Source organism: Malaclemys terrapin, chromosome 6, assembly GCF_027887155.1.
Source record: "Malaclemys terrapin pileata isolate rMalTer1 chromosome 6, rMalTer1.hap1, whole genome shotgun sequence".
Lineage (NCBI taxonomy): Eukaryota > Metazoa > Chordata > Testudines > Emydidae > Malaclemys > Malaclemys terrapin.
Window position 1 is genome coordinate 40,231,171 of NC_071510.1, and position 14,761 is coordinate 40,245,931.

General features: G+C 39.5%; 1 protein-coding gene across 1 annotated transcript in view; it reads right to left on the reverse strand.

Moving 5' to 3' along the window:
* LOC128839212 (zinc-regulated GTPase metalloprotein activator 1C-like) overlaps positions 1-12,557 on the reverse strand; it is a 47,139-nt gene extending 34,582 nt beyond the window's left edge. Inside the window, 7 exon segments of the mRNA XM_054031998.1 lie at positions 291-328; positions 1,779-1,838; positions 5,370-5,461; positions 8,821-8,917; positions 10,129-10,215; positions 12,224-12,389; positions 12,460-12,557. Of these exon segments, the coding sequence (XP_053887973.1) occupies positions 291-328; positions 1,779-1,838; positions 5,370-5,461; positions 8,821-8,917; positions 10,129-10,215; positions 12,224-12,356 (507 nt within the window). The 5' untranslated portion in view covers positions 12,357-12,389; positions 12,460-12,557.
* Positions 12,558-14,761: the final 2,204 nt, after the last annotated feature.

Below are 14,761 nucleotides of genomic sequence, written 5' to 3' on the forward strand. Positions count from 1 at the left end.
TCAGCAGAGAAGAGCTCTGCAAACAACAGCTTGTGAACTACTGTGTAACGCTATTTCTTGTTCACCTATAAAGCATTACATTAAAAGGGAAAGAAGAGGTTCTTTAACACCTTGCGATTATCTGGATGAAACAATGCTGCAATTTGTTATGAAACTGCAATTGCAACATAGCTTCACGCACCCCAAGAATTAGCATATTAGAAGTTAATCCATAAACAAAACATGTAAAAGACCATTACTTCTATGTACTGTTTTGGTTTACAGTATTTTTTTAAATATTACTATCTTACCTGCAGTCCATACTTAGCATCAACAACAGACACAATACCTGGGGGAAAAAAAGTTTGTACGTGACATCTAGAAGGAAGAGTACGGATTAAGAAATAAACTGAAAACTACTAAGAGTATGTTAGCTTCTTGAATAATTACAGGGGCAGCAGCAACCTCAATAGTTAAGGTTACACAAGAGTTTTTATTCTAATCCCACTTTCAGTTACTTATAACCTTGCAAAACGCTCACCAATCTGGTTGAAAATATTATAATTGTTTCCTAATTATATAGATTCTTATATAGTGCTCATCCATTGTGGTATGTGAGTGACTACCAAAATGGTGAGGTGTACACAATACAGATGCATCTTTCTCCTTGATCCAGTCCGCAGGGGCTGGATGTGGGGAAAGGTGTTGTGGTGGTGTTATAGGAGTAGTATTCTGAAGGAACTGAGGAGCATGGTCATTCTGATCATTTCTGGGAGCAACTTCCAGATACACAGCCACTTGCCAAGAGAACCATCTCCTGCCACACACAAGCGTCACTCAAGTCTGGTGGTGGAACACAGCTGGCAAAGGAGGTAAACAAGAACAGAAGGTGAGGTGGCCCCTCATGTAACTTGGACCAATCCCACAGAGGACCAAAACTATGCATTTGAATTAGTATTCAATGGGGGAGCCAGTTAAGAGAAAAGACAATGGAAGGCACTGTGTTCTTGGTGGCCTATGTTATTGAGCAGACAGGCTCTCTCAGACCGCCCAAAAGAAATATATATTTTTTAAGAAGAATGTTAAGAAAATAAGTAAAAATGTGAACAAAATAAGCCCGACTACAACACACTGAATATTTTTGAGAGGCTCACCAATTGGTGCAAGAGAAAGAAAGGGGTACAGAGAACAAGAGTGCTAAAGAAAGAGATTGAGAGAAGGAAAAAAACAAACCAACTAAAGATGGGATATATAGATAAGTAACAAGTTTCAGAATTTCCTACTCTAGCCAGATCCAGAAATTCTTTAAGTAGCCAGTACTGTGGAATAGTTTCAAAGATACAACTGATACCAAAGAAAGTGAATTCCACCAATACAACTAGATTTTGTAATGGCAAGAAGAAATTCCACAAATCATATAATTAGTAACTGTTTTACATGCTTCTATACAGTGTTATGGGTATCTGCTCTCACACACTGTTTTCCGCTTACGGATAGTTTATCATGATGAAAAGTAGTGCCTATGTAATTAAGAGTCATCACTACCTTTGACTTCAGAATTTGGCATGTTTGCACAAGTCCAGTAAAAAATTTTTTTTAAGGTTTAAATATATTTCATTGAGAAAATAATGAACACGAGGTTACACGTACATAAATAATAGCAAATAAATTTTCACTCATGCCCCTGCAATCAAACTACTTATTTGGACAATTTCTTTTCAAGAAATAAACAACTCACACTAAAGTGGGAGAAAACCCCTCACAAGTATTATAGAAGATAAACACACACTTTTTCTTACCATCAAGATATATGTCACTTCCTAGTTCAGCATCAACCCAAAACATGGAGGCCACAGCACCTAACAAGCAAGACATTTAGTTGCAAGATGGATGATGTACCAGAAAACACTCATCTCTAAGCAGTTTTTAAATCACACCTGTTCACAGTTGCAACTCTTCAACTTTCCCCCTGATGCCAGAAGAACATGAAATCAAGTATTAAAAATGTTGGCTCTCCAACCGTATATTTGGTGCAGTGATGCTGCTGTAAATCCTGAAAGCAGTGATAACACCTAAGTTGTGTGAGCTCTAACAGGTGCATCATAAAAATAAAAAAATTCAAAACAAAAGAAACCTCTCAACATGACTACCACATCAGCAACCACATTTCTTAATTCCAAATTCTTTATAGTTCTCTTCTGTGTTTTCCCCCCCCCTTGCACTCCTGCCATTTCACTAAAACTGATCCTTTTGTTCAAAGTAAGGGCCTGTGCTCAATCTCCTCAACCTCTACACTATTTTCTACAGTCTCACACTTCTTCCTCTTCTCCGCTCACACTCCTGACTACACTTTCATCATTCTGCTCTCTTACCTCTCTCCAATCATGCATTTAGCATCAGCTTGCCTTGTTGCTCCTTTTCCCTGATCCTTTATCTACTGAACCCCATTTTCTAGGGTACTGCCATTGGTTTCCTCTTCCCCTGCTATCCCTGGGTGAGCTTCTCTACTCCAAGTTTCTGGTACCCCCATTATGTAGTAGCAGAGAGAAAGGAGGGATTTACAGTGAGAGGAAAAAAGGTTGGATCAGGACTTCTGAGAGGAGCTAGTTCCTAATGCAGTATGCTAGGAACCTCTCTTTCTTCCCTAACACCCCGCCCAGTTCTTCACGTGAGAAAGCAGCATGGGACACAGTTGAAGATAACCCAATACAGCACGCTGAGTTCCATACTAGAAAAGTGCAGCAGTTTAATAACATCAATTTAGATGCATTTAAACCAGTGTAATACTAGTTCGTATCAACGTATTTTAAATTGGTAACTGAAGCTTAGCAAGACTAACCAGTTTAGTGCGTCTACATTAGACGTTTGCAGAGTTTTCACTACATCCATTTTTAAATTGATTTCATTACACCAGTGCACTTTTCAGGTACAGACAAGGCCTGACCAAAAAAAAATTCCAGAGGCTGACTACACTTCAGAAAAGCTGCATCCATTTCTTCCTCAACCAACAGTATGTAAGTTAACAGAATAAGAATTTGTTGTCACAATTAGTAATTTTTAAAAAATAATTAAATTTGGTATTATTTCTGAGTCTGGTACTGGAGCCAAGTATCTTTCTGAAATGTCATTAGTGAAACTCCATTGGAAGAGAATGAACTGGTTTCCAAGCTGATTTTATAAGAGTTAATTATAAAATCAATATTAAACAAAATGTTTAATTATTGAAGATTAAAGCTTTCCTTTGAACTAGTAATATTTTGTTGAGTTGATACCAAACACTATAGTTTTTCTGAAGTTTTCAATTTCAATATTTAACAATGACACATTTTGCTTCATTACTGATGGTTAAACATTGAAATGAAAAAATGCTGTATTCAACGTCTAAGGTACTTTTTGTAAGAACAAAGGTGTTAGCACTAGTGGACTAGCCCAATTCTGACTCAGGTTTATATTTATATTCATCTATATTCCCACAGTAGTTTATGTTGGATATGGCATTTTTCATATTTCCTTTCACATACATGTGTGTACATCATGTCGCTGGAACTAATTAGCGGTTGGTATTTCCACCCCAGAAGAGGATGCTCTTCAGAGATAGGTAGTGTAATACAGCTATAAGAGCTAGATTATCTACTGCCTAGCACCTTGTTTGGTCATTATACCTCTGCAAAGCATACAATGGTGTGAGTGGAGAATTCTGACTTGGCAACATTTCACATTCATATTGGAGAAGTCAATGACTACACAAATCAGTGGAAAATTGATCCCTCACTCTGTAAAGCACTATGGGATTCTTGGAAGAAACAGATGCTATTTAATTACAAAAGTATTTTCATTTCCTTGAAGAAAAAAATAATCGTGGGAGGGTAGGCATTACATGTGCCTCTGAAATAATATGTTCAACCTGTGCATAAAAAGCAGTCCTGAAAACATGTAGACTAAGATCGGCCAATAAAATTTAACAAGTCAAAGCCTTCGCAAAAGATATCTGCTCTGAGAGGAAAAAGGTAGAGGGGTATAATATTCATGGTTATTCCTGAAAAGCCCCACTACAAAAAGAGGCCTAGTGTCTTCAGGGTAAATGTTATATATTTATAAATAAGACGACATAATTTGTTTTGACATGAACTGATTTAACATGTAACAATGCCACAACATGAAGAGGAGAAGCTGACAGCAATGAAAGTATTTTATTTTTTAAAGCATCATGGCTCTAGTTAGTGACAGGGGCTGTCTAAAAGAATGAAACATATAGGGAAAAACAATGATAACTGAACTCATTCCAATGTCTAAAGCCATCCAACTGAACTGACAAGATGTGGTCCCCCAAGCATCACTTTGTGTCAACTCTGAAATACCTGTCAGCTGTTTACAGTGATTACTCATGCAAGATATAGCAAGGGCCACAAGATCTAATGGTTTCCTGATATCTATTGATTTTTTCCCCTAAAACCGTAATAGTTTTCCAATTTGACTGAAATAGGATGTGTGTGTAACAGGGGCTGAATCAATGTCCTTTCTTTTAAAGAAAATTACTTTACCATGACAATTATTTAGCTTTGGACTGAAGAATGTCAGTTTCCTAAATGGGAAATAAGAATTTCCTTCACTTTCTTGGCTAACAACAGGTTTTTAATTAACAGAGGTCAGGGCAGACTGTTTTTAAATGGTTTTCCTTAATTTTAAAGTCAACATATACATGTCATTTTTGTATAGTATAATATAAACAGCACCCATTGAATCGTTGACATATTTTATTACTGGACTGGAAAAAATAAATTAACTAACTATATATGTACATTCAGCATGAGAGATTGTCTACAAATTCAGCAATATTTAACTCTGTGCTACCAGCTGCGAACTGGAAGTTTCTGTATATTCATCTGATTCACACATTTAAATAATACATTTGCCTGTTTGACAGTATGTGCTGTGCCTTAACAAAATACAAGTCCATCATTCACAATCCCCATAGTTCATAATATATATAATTAAAGCATAATAGTCTAAAAGTGTTACATAAAAATAGCACCTCCTTACTCAGAGCCATCAGTTTTCATACCACACTTTTCACTGCCACGTCTGATACTTGCTGCCTGCGTATTCTGAGCCACACTGAAAAATACTTTATAATTTTTTTTACTCCTGTTAGCCTTCAGAACCCATACTGCTGCAGGAGAGAATGCTGGATTCTATTCTGGTTTGTGCAACAAAATCTTTAACTGATCCAATTTCATAATTTGTATTGCAGTCAAGCATGTGAACACACACCACACTATCACACATTCTAAATAAAAATGCATACCATGCAAGCAAATAAAAAATGATTTCTAACCTTCTTACAAAAACAGGATATTCACCATGGCTATCATGAAAATATAATTATCTACCTGGATCTGCCAATCCAGTGGTTTCTAGTAATATGTAGTCAAACTTTCCCTTCTTCTGCATCAGGTTCTCAATGGCCTTCAAGCCATTGTCCCTGTAAAAAAATAAAATAAAAATAAAATAAAAATAAAAAAAAAGTTTTAAACTAGAGCAGCCTTTACAGGAGCTACAATAGATATGAATATGTTTTATGTTTTTTATTCATATGGAAGGTAATGTGGTTTAACCCTTAAAGCAAGGGACTGGTAGTTAGAATTTGTAGTTTATACTCAGAACTGCCAACTCACTGTGCAATCTTAGACAAATCACTTTACCTCTATCTTATTTTAACTATTTGGTAATATATTTTTATTGGACCAACTTCTGTTGGTGAGACAGACAAGCCTTGGAACTACACAGAGCTCTTCTTCAGATCTGGGAAACTTACTCAGAGTGTCATAGCTAAATACAAGGTGAAACACATTGTTTAGCATAACTAGGTAATATATATGTCAAGGGACTTTCAAGGTGAAGTAGTCCATTAACACCCCTCCAGTCACAAGGAAAGGAAGGGAGGAGGGGAAGCAGCTGGGGGGAGGGGAAGCTTGTTAGTGGGTTATAAATTGTTGTAATAAACCATAAATCCAGTGTCTCTATTCCATCCATGATTTTTAGTATCTAGCAAAGTTATGAATTTAAACTCCTAGGCTCATCTTTTGAAAGTGTTGTGCAGGTTTCCTTTGAGGATGAGAACTGATAGGTCAGATAGACAGTGATCCCTTTGTGAAAAGTGTTCACCCGCAGAGAATGTGGTACTTGTCTTTTATTGTTTTCCTCTGTTAGTTCATTTGAGAGAGTAGTGATTGTCTGATTTCACCCACATAGTTGTTATTGGGGCATTTAGTGCACTAGATGAGGTGCACCACACATTGTGATAGGTGTGCATATGACCTATGGATCTTGAAAGGTGCGTTGTGGGGAGTGTTGATCATTGTAGCAGTGGAAATATGTCTGCAGGTTTTGCATCTGTTGTTCTGGCAGGGTCTGGTGCTGCTTTGAGTTGGTGTGGTATTATTAGTGACTCAACAAAAGTGTTACTGTACATCCAAATTAGTGTTATGAAAAGAATCCAACATGTTAATTACATGCATCAGCATTCATAGTGTGACAGATATTAAAAAAGGAAAAGACCTAGTAGGTTATCCAGTCTGTCTCCCTGTCAATACAAGATGTCACTTACAGTACCTTTTCTACTGTTTTGTCCAAGCAAGTTTAAAATGTTCCAAGTGTTAAAGCTTATACAATTTCCACTGGGAGACTACTCCACAGCCTAACAGGTCTCACTGTCAAAAAGTTCTTACTAATTGGGGTCTATATTTATGTCCATAATTTCACCCCTTTATTTAATACTACCCTTAATTTTTCACCCTTTACTTTTACTCTCTTCAAATATTTGTAGAGTTATGTCTCCATCACAGTAATCTTCGGCAAGTTATATTAATGTATTCTTATCTCTTAAAACTCTCTTCAAATCAGTCCCTCCAGCCCCTGATCATTTTGGTTCTCAACGCTCTCCAATAGGTTTTTCATGTTTCTGGACAGTAGATGCCCACAACTGAACACAGTATTATTAGTACTGCAGTAGTGCCAACAAGCCCCAGTCATGAGCCAGGGCCCCATTGTGCTAGACGCTGTAAACAGAACAAAAAGATGGACATATTGCAGATGTGGTCACTATTCCTGCTCCTTGATGTGATGTGATGTGATGTGATGTATATATATATATATATATATATATATGGCCAAAACTACATTTAGCAATGTAAACCAAAAATCCTCCACACTGCAAACTCATGCATAATTTGCGGTTCACTATCATTCCTATGTCTTTTTCAGGATTACTGATTTCCAGGTTTCTGCCTATCAAGTATCTGTATTTTGGATTCCCCAACCCTATTTCACATAGATTATCTTGTATTCCTCCCACGCACCAACACTGAATTTCATCATTATGTGTGCTATGTTATGGCATTTTCAAATTCAAATTGTTCTAGGTCTTTAAGTATTACTTCTCTAACCTCACTGGTGTTTGTAGCTTTTATGGAGGAAACTCAGCCTTACTGAGTTACCGCCATACCATCAGCAAATTTAATCAATATATTGTTCATTTCCTTGACAACTCTAAGGCATGTCTTCCCTCAATTTTGAAGCTCCTCCACCACCTTCTTGAGGTTAAGCATGATTGTTGTCTGCAAATTATTACGGAACATGTGTGTTAAAGGTAGAACATAAAGGCTCATAGGGCAGAAAAATATTAGGGGCAATAAAACCTTCAGTAACTGTTTCCATGGGTGACTGCAGACTGGTAGGAATCAACATTTGCAATTTCATCTGGGACAAGAGAAACCCCTGGGATCGCTCTCTTAATATTAGATTAAAAATAATAGGCTAAACAAGGGGGCTCTACAATTCAGCTAGTTATAGTTTTATCTAATAAGCAAAACCTTTCAAATGAGCTACTTTCCAAAATACAACATGTAATATCTTATGGAAGGCATATTGTACTAATTTGTTATTCTATTTGATATGTTGTTATTGACCTCTAATAAACCACTGTGCTCGGTTTCTGTAATACTATCAGTAGAACATACATTCCTTTTGAGAGTGAGAGTTTGTCTTTCGGTAGTTGTTTATAGATATTTAACTATTCTTCCACCCCAATAAGTCAGTCAACATTTGATGCAAGTATGTGAAACAATTATGATACAAAGTAATAAAATACCAAAATAGAAAACACAAGTTAATTCAAGGATTCTGGCATTAAAAAATAATATACAGAACAGCAAAAAGTTCAACATCATTTAGCTTTTTTTAAAACAAAAACAAAAAAAACACTGTAGATGATATACCTAATGCCTATCAAATAACCAGGTATACATGATGGACTGTGAAAAAATTAAATTTAAACAAGAGAGAGCAAACTCCAAGCTTACTGCTAATGCAAGGGTGGCCAACCTGAGCCTGAGAAGGAGCCAGAATTTTACCAATGTACATTGCCAAAGAGCCACGGTAATAAATCAGTAGCCCCCCCATCAGCTTCCCCCTACCCCCCATTCCCAGTGCCTCTCGCCCACCGGCAGCCCTGCCAATCAGCACCTCCCCCTCCCTCCCTGCACCTCCCAATCAGCTGTTACGTGGCATGCAGGAGGTTTGCAGTGGGGTGAGAGAGCGAGGGCATGGTAGGCTCAGAGGAGGGGTGGAGTGGGGGCAGGGCCTGTGGCAGAGCCAGGGGTTGAGCAGTGAGCACCCCCCAGCACATTGGAATGGTGGCGCCTGTAGCTCCATCCCCGGAGTCAATGCCTATACAAGGAGCCACATATTAACTTCTGAAGAGCCGCATGTAGCTCCGGAGCCATAGGCTGGCTACCCATGTCCTAATGTTTATATAAACCACCCCCACAAAATATTCCTTACTTTACTGAACAGCACAGGCAACCATTTCTGAGCTCCAGCCATTCTTCATAGAGTTCTCCACCTTGACTTATAGCCAAGGATTTTTCCAAGGCACTTCCTAGAAATACAGGAAGGGCATAAGTAGCACATTATAAACCTACAAACGTGCAACAATACCTGAAAAATAAGATGAGAAAAATTCAAACGGGGTAGATTTCTGAGCTTTATGTGTGTTCTATGTTCTCATCAAACCTTCCTGACAAATTCTTTAGACATTATACTTAGTTTAAGCAATCATTTTATATTAGGCAAATTTAAGGTCTACAGGCCAAATCATCCTATGAAGAATAAAAAATAAACTTGCAAAAGTAGAAGTATTACCCATTTATTCGAATGCATAGGCGGAATGGAGGTGAGGCATTCAAAGTGGTATGACAGTCATTTATGATGCAAATTGAATTTATGTATGAGACAAAGAAAAATGGTTTAATACTTAACTCTTACACATTTTTAAAACTGCAGACATTAACTGAGAGGTTGTGACACTTGCTTAAGACCAATTAGTAAGTCATTGGCAGTACTAGATTTAGAACTCCATGGTTCTTAACTCCCAACTCAGTGCTTCGTCTACTACTACTCGAAATAATCTTCTCTCGACTCCACTCACAGATTATGAATTGAGTTGTCCATAGCAAGAATTTTTATAATGAAGATGGAAACTTGTCAACATCATTATAGTAGGGTGGGGGATTGCACAGGTTCTCAATACTGTATTTCTTCATCATCAACAGCCATATAAAAGCAGAGCAAAGTAATCAGTTAAAATTTAAAAAAACCAGCACTAAATTACTGGAAAAAGTGAAGAAATCTCATCGTCCAGCTTCAACAGTTGCAAGCTCTATTACAGTCATTTGACACATTTCTTGCTAGGGAAGCTTGATTTATTACACTACTAATCTTCTCTTTAGTTTGGTCTTGTGCAAGTTCTTTATATTCAATGTTAGTTGAACAGCAATGTCTACTAGCATTCTTTTGAACAAAAGGGAATTGACACATCCCAAACTTTTGAATTTTTATTGTAGTGTTGATCCCACATGTACAAGCTTATTGAGGACAAGGTCTCAATTTTACACTGCTGAGAAACTGCATAAGCCAGTCTGATAGCCTTAGCTTGGGGAACAATCAATTTAGATATCAATCCAGGCACCATTATACCATTTGTCTGCCTTTAATAGTTTACTTTCCTAAAGCATTTCTTAACAAAACAGGAAAATCCTTATGTATTCCCCATTTTTTGTTTCTATACAATATTTCTGTAGCATTACATACCTTCTCCAAACTCATTTAGAATAACTGCTATTCTTTTGTTATGTTGTTCTGTCAAAATATAATTAAGAAGAGTTGTCTTCCCAGCACCTAAAAAACAGCACAAATTTCAGTAGATCAAAAATAAAGTATAAGGAGAATTTTCAAATTCAAGGTTACCGCCGTGCTCCTGAAATATACTTTTTAGAAATTAACACCCAATGGAGTGCTAGTACTCATTCTCTGATTTTATACCAGTAGAAGCATTACATTTTATTTTTATATTTGTAATTAAATTATGCCCCTCATTTTTTAAAAATTATTTGTAGTACTTGGAAGAGAACCCAGGGGATTATTGTAGCACTTCACATAAATCTCAGAAGCCTTACTGAGGTCCCTCCATGCCCTACAAGTCTTAAGGGGCTCACCAGTCTCTTCCCACCCATGGCAAATCTTTTGTTATAAAATTATCTCTTTCCCAATTCGATACACCTTCTTAACAATGAGATTACATTTCTATCTATTTTTTGCAATGAACTGGGCTGAAAACTTTTTTTTTTTAAATGAAAGTTTAGGTTCCCAGTAGTAATTTGTTATTCTATATCAATACTGCTGGAGTAGATGTTTTATAGCATTGTTTCTAAAGAAATGTTAATAATTTCATACTAAGCAACTAAATTTTAGTCCTAGGCATGAGAACTCAGATCAGCAAGTTCAGTAGAGTTGGTTTCGTCTTTTTTTGAGGATGGGGTGCCGGGGGGGGAGGGGGGGTCTATAAAGGTGGCAAAAATCTTCCATGGATTTTTGGAATTGTGATACCCATTGTCACTTCAATTTTACAGACAATTTTTACCTCAGCCCTAGATCTAATGTAAGTTTTGAGCCCTGTATGGGTTTCTGTGAATCTGAGAGTGAGACGCCAAAATTGGGCTTATAAACAAAAACCTAGTTGCAACCTTAACTATGGAGCAACTGTCACCTCTCTAGGTCACTATGTTTTGGGGAAAAAAACAAGTATAATTATCATATTGAAGGTGGTTGGTGAAGAAGCAGAGCAGCAGGGGATTCTGCCACTTCTGAAAGGCTGTCAGTTTCACTGACTCGGACAATACCCTTCCCTAAAAGCTGGGAAATAAAAAATTCTGTATTGGCTCTCTTGAAACAGAATTTTTTTAAAATGTCCTTTCTGTGATTTTTAAAACAATCTCAGTTTTTGGGGACTTAACTCATGATTTTTGAACGCTTGGGGTTGGCAATACTGCATTCATACAATTTTGCAGCACACTTTTTCAAAGGGTGTCAAAAGCTCTTGGTCAATTACACAATCGGTCATGCAAGACATCCATTTAAACACTTACATCACATTTTGAGTGCTTACTCATGTAATCTTAGCACTCATCTTTTCATGGAACAAAATGGACTGACTGCTACGGCTAGAAAGCCAATTTAGGGTTTGTCTATATAGCAAATTACTGCACAGCAAGCCAGGATGTGCACCAGCTTGCAGCACAGTAATGTCCCATGTGGACACTCCTATAGCACACTGAAAGTCCCAGAGGGCAGCTTGGCTGTAGATTCACACTCTGGGCTTGCCATGCAGTGACTTGCTGTGTAGACAAGCCCTAACTGTGCAGGTCAGGACTTATGAGCTATTTTATAAGAATAACCATAGAAGCTCATTTAACTCTCCAAAATGATTCTGCAAGCACATTGTGACAGAAGTATTTTCTATAGATAGTGGTGCCATGAGACTAAGTCTGTACTGTAAATTGAAAACATGACAACAGTAGTTTAGAGGAACATCAGAACTGATGTTAGATATGTAGTTATACGCTCTTTTTGTCATGAAATACAGAACAACAGGAAGATGGCTGCATGGTTTGTTTGCAGTACTGCTCCTCATACCACAGATTGTTCTATTCAAGAAGAATACCAACAGTCAAATTCCACCCCATACACCCAACTGAAGTCATTGTGCAATGCATAAAACCAGGCAAATGTTGGTTTTGTATGGAACGCTGTTAAGGCAGCGGTAAAAAGCACGTAATAGGGCGGGTTTGCTTTGTAAAGGTCCCAGAGGGGAAGCTCGAGGTTTAGTGCTGCTAGGTGAGCTGGTTACCTAGATAGCCTGTGATGATAGTGACTGGGATCTTGGTGCCGTGGCTGAGTTCAGCCTCTTCTCCCGCAACCTCCTGATCCTCTATGGGAATCAGCTCGGGACACTCCTCCTCCTCCATGGGAGCCTGGGCCATCGCCAGCCACTGCCACCACAGAGCGGCCTGGCCCTGGAGAGAGAAACATTGTGAGGCGGGGAGCCCTGGTGGGAACAAGCTCACACACGCCCCCAATACGCACCTTCACCCCACTCCACCCCCCGCTGCGGCGCCCCGGGCGCGGGGGCGGGGGGAAAGGGGAGCGGCTCCCGGGCTGCTCCGCAAGGGGCCGCGTCTCCGCAGTCCCTCCCCCCCTTTAGCGCAGGAGTCCAGGGGCCCCCCACTCACCTGCGGTCTCTCCGCCCCTCTCCGGGTGCGTCACGCCCACGTGATGGCGGGCCGCAGCCGCAGCGTCAGGACGCGCCACCAGCACCAGTAACCGCCGCCGAGTCGACGGCGCCCGGCACAGGAAGAGTTAAAGAAGAGACTGTTTCTCTTGCACGCTCCCTCCCCCGGGACTCCAAATGCGCATGCGCACGGTGACCCCCCCCCCGCTTCCAGATGTGCATGCGCAGCTCCATGGCCTTTGTGGTGCACATACGCCCACCTTACTACGCGGATTCCCGACACGCGTGCGCAACCTGTCCTTTCGGTTGCCGTTCTCTCTATCAGAGTCACGGGGTGATTGTCGGCCACGTGTGTAGGGTGGGGGGCGGAGTTAGCCACGCGCCGCCGCGGGCTGAGGGGCAGCGGCTTGTCCAGGTGCGGCTGCGTGTAGCGCGGGGCGGCGCCACTAGAGCGGCCAGCCATTGCTCGTAAGGAGGCGTGCTGAGCGTGCTGCCGGAGGTCCTACCCTAGGGCGGGCCATACGGCTACTGTACGGGCCAGTTTGCAGCCAGGGCTGGCCCCAAGGCGCGTCGGCCTGGAGCGAGGTCAGCTACTAGGGGAGGGGGCGTTAGTGTCAACGAAGCCTCCGAAGATCCGTGCGCCGCTCTCAACCCAGCTCTGTTTTCAGCCCTAGTCCCACATACCAAGGGCTCACTCCGGCCGGAGAACTGCCCATGTTACTCGGGATGCTGGAAATACCTTGGCTTGGCTAATAAGTAGGGCTGGGGTGGGGGGCGGTTATATTTTTGCTTATATTCTGATGGGTCATATTTTGGTCCAAGGGATTAATGTCCACTTCAAGGCACAGTAGATTGAGTGTCAGTGAGGAGTATCAAAAATGCTCTATGTACTTAGAAGGCTGAGGATAAATCCTGCTTTTTAGTGGTATAATAATAATTAATGATACTTACCTGTTAGGGTTGCCAATTTTGTTTGGACCGTATTTCTGGAGGTTTATTCACATGACAAATTTAATTAAAGATTAATCCTTAATTCCTGGAGATTCCAGGCCAATCCTGGAGGGTTGGTAGCCCTATAGCGCCTTTCATCCCTAGATCTCAAAGTGCTTTCCAAAGGAGGATGACTCCTTTGCAGGTAGGAAAACTGAGGCACAAACTGGTGAAATGACTTGCTTAATGCCTCCTTGCAGGCTGGTGGCAGAGCTGGGAATAGAATCCAGATCTATTCAGTGTTCTATCTACTAGACCTCGCTTCCTTTCATATAGCCCTCAGGTAAAGATACTGTTTTTAGTCACAGAATGCTAATGATGACTAAAAAGGTGCTGTGTCACAGGTCCATTCAGTCTCTTGTTCATGCATTCATTTATTTATATATATATTCTTGAATCCTGTAAGGGATTTAGTTATACAGATAACTAAACTATGCAACCTTGTGTTCCTAATACTGTTAGCCATGTTATCCCTCTCGCACAATATTTGTATCTCACCCATTCCACTTTTATTTTATTTATACTATAAAATGAGCTCTCTAGGGCCAGGACTGTATTATATGTATTGTTACACAGCACCCAGCACAGTCATTTGATAAATAAAGCTGTTGAAAATCCATCATTCTCTCTCACAGTGCTTCTCCAGTGTTTTTTGTTTTTTGCACCACTTTGTAACCCAAAATCCACACATGATCCCACCTCCTCTTGCTAGCCCTCCACTTAACACTGTTTGATTTTCAAAATGTTTTGTTTTGCTGACAACTAGGATAGGACTCTGAATCCCCAGTGGTATATGGCCATAGTATGAGAATCATTGCCCTGTTGACTAAAAGAAGTCTAAATTAAATTTAGGTTTATACAGTTAAATTTGGGCTTATACAAGTGTTTCTTTAATATCAATTATCCTGTTAATCAGTGCTTCTAGTTTGATTACAAAAGTTGGTTACATTTTAGTTACTACTTTTATTAAGGGGAACATAGAGACAAATGTTATTCTGAAAATCTTCAAATACGGTGAGCTTTGTTATGATACCCATAACAGTGTGGATTTCAACATAAATACCTAAGATACATGATTTTATAGGTACAAAGGGAAACTCCATAAGAACTCCAAAGCTAATGATCAAATCCTTTATTTACTAGCAGTTTCCTTTTTGGCTTTGATTA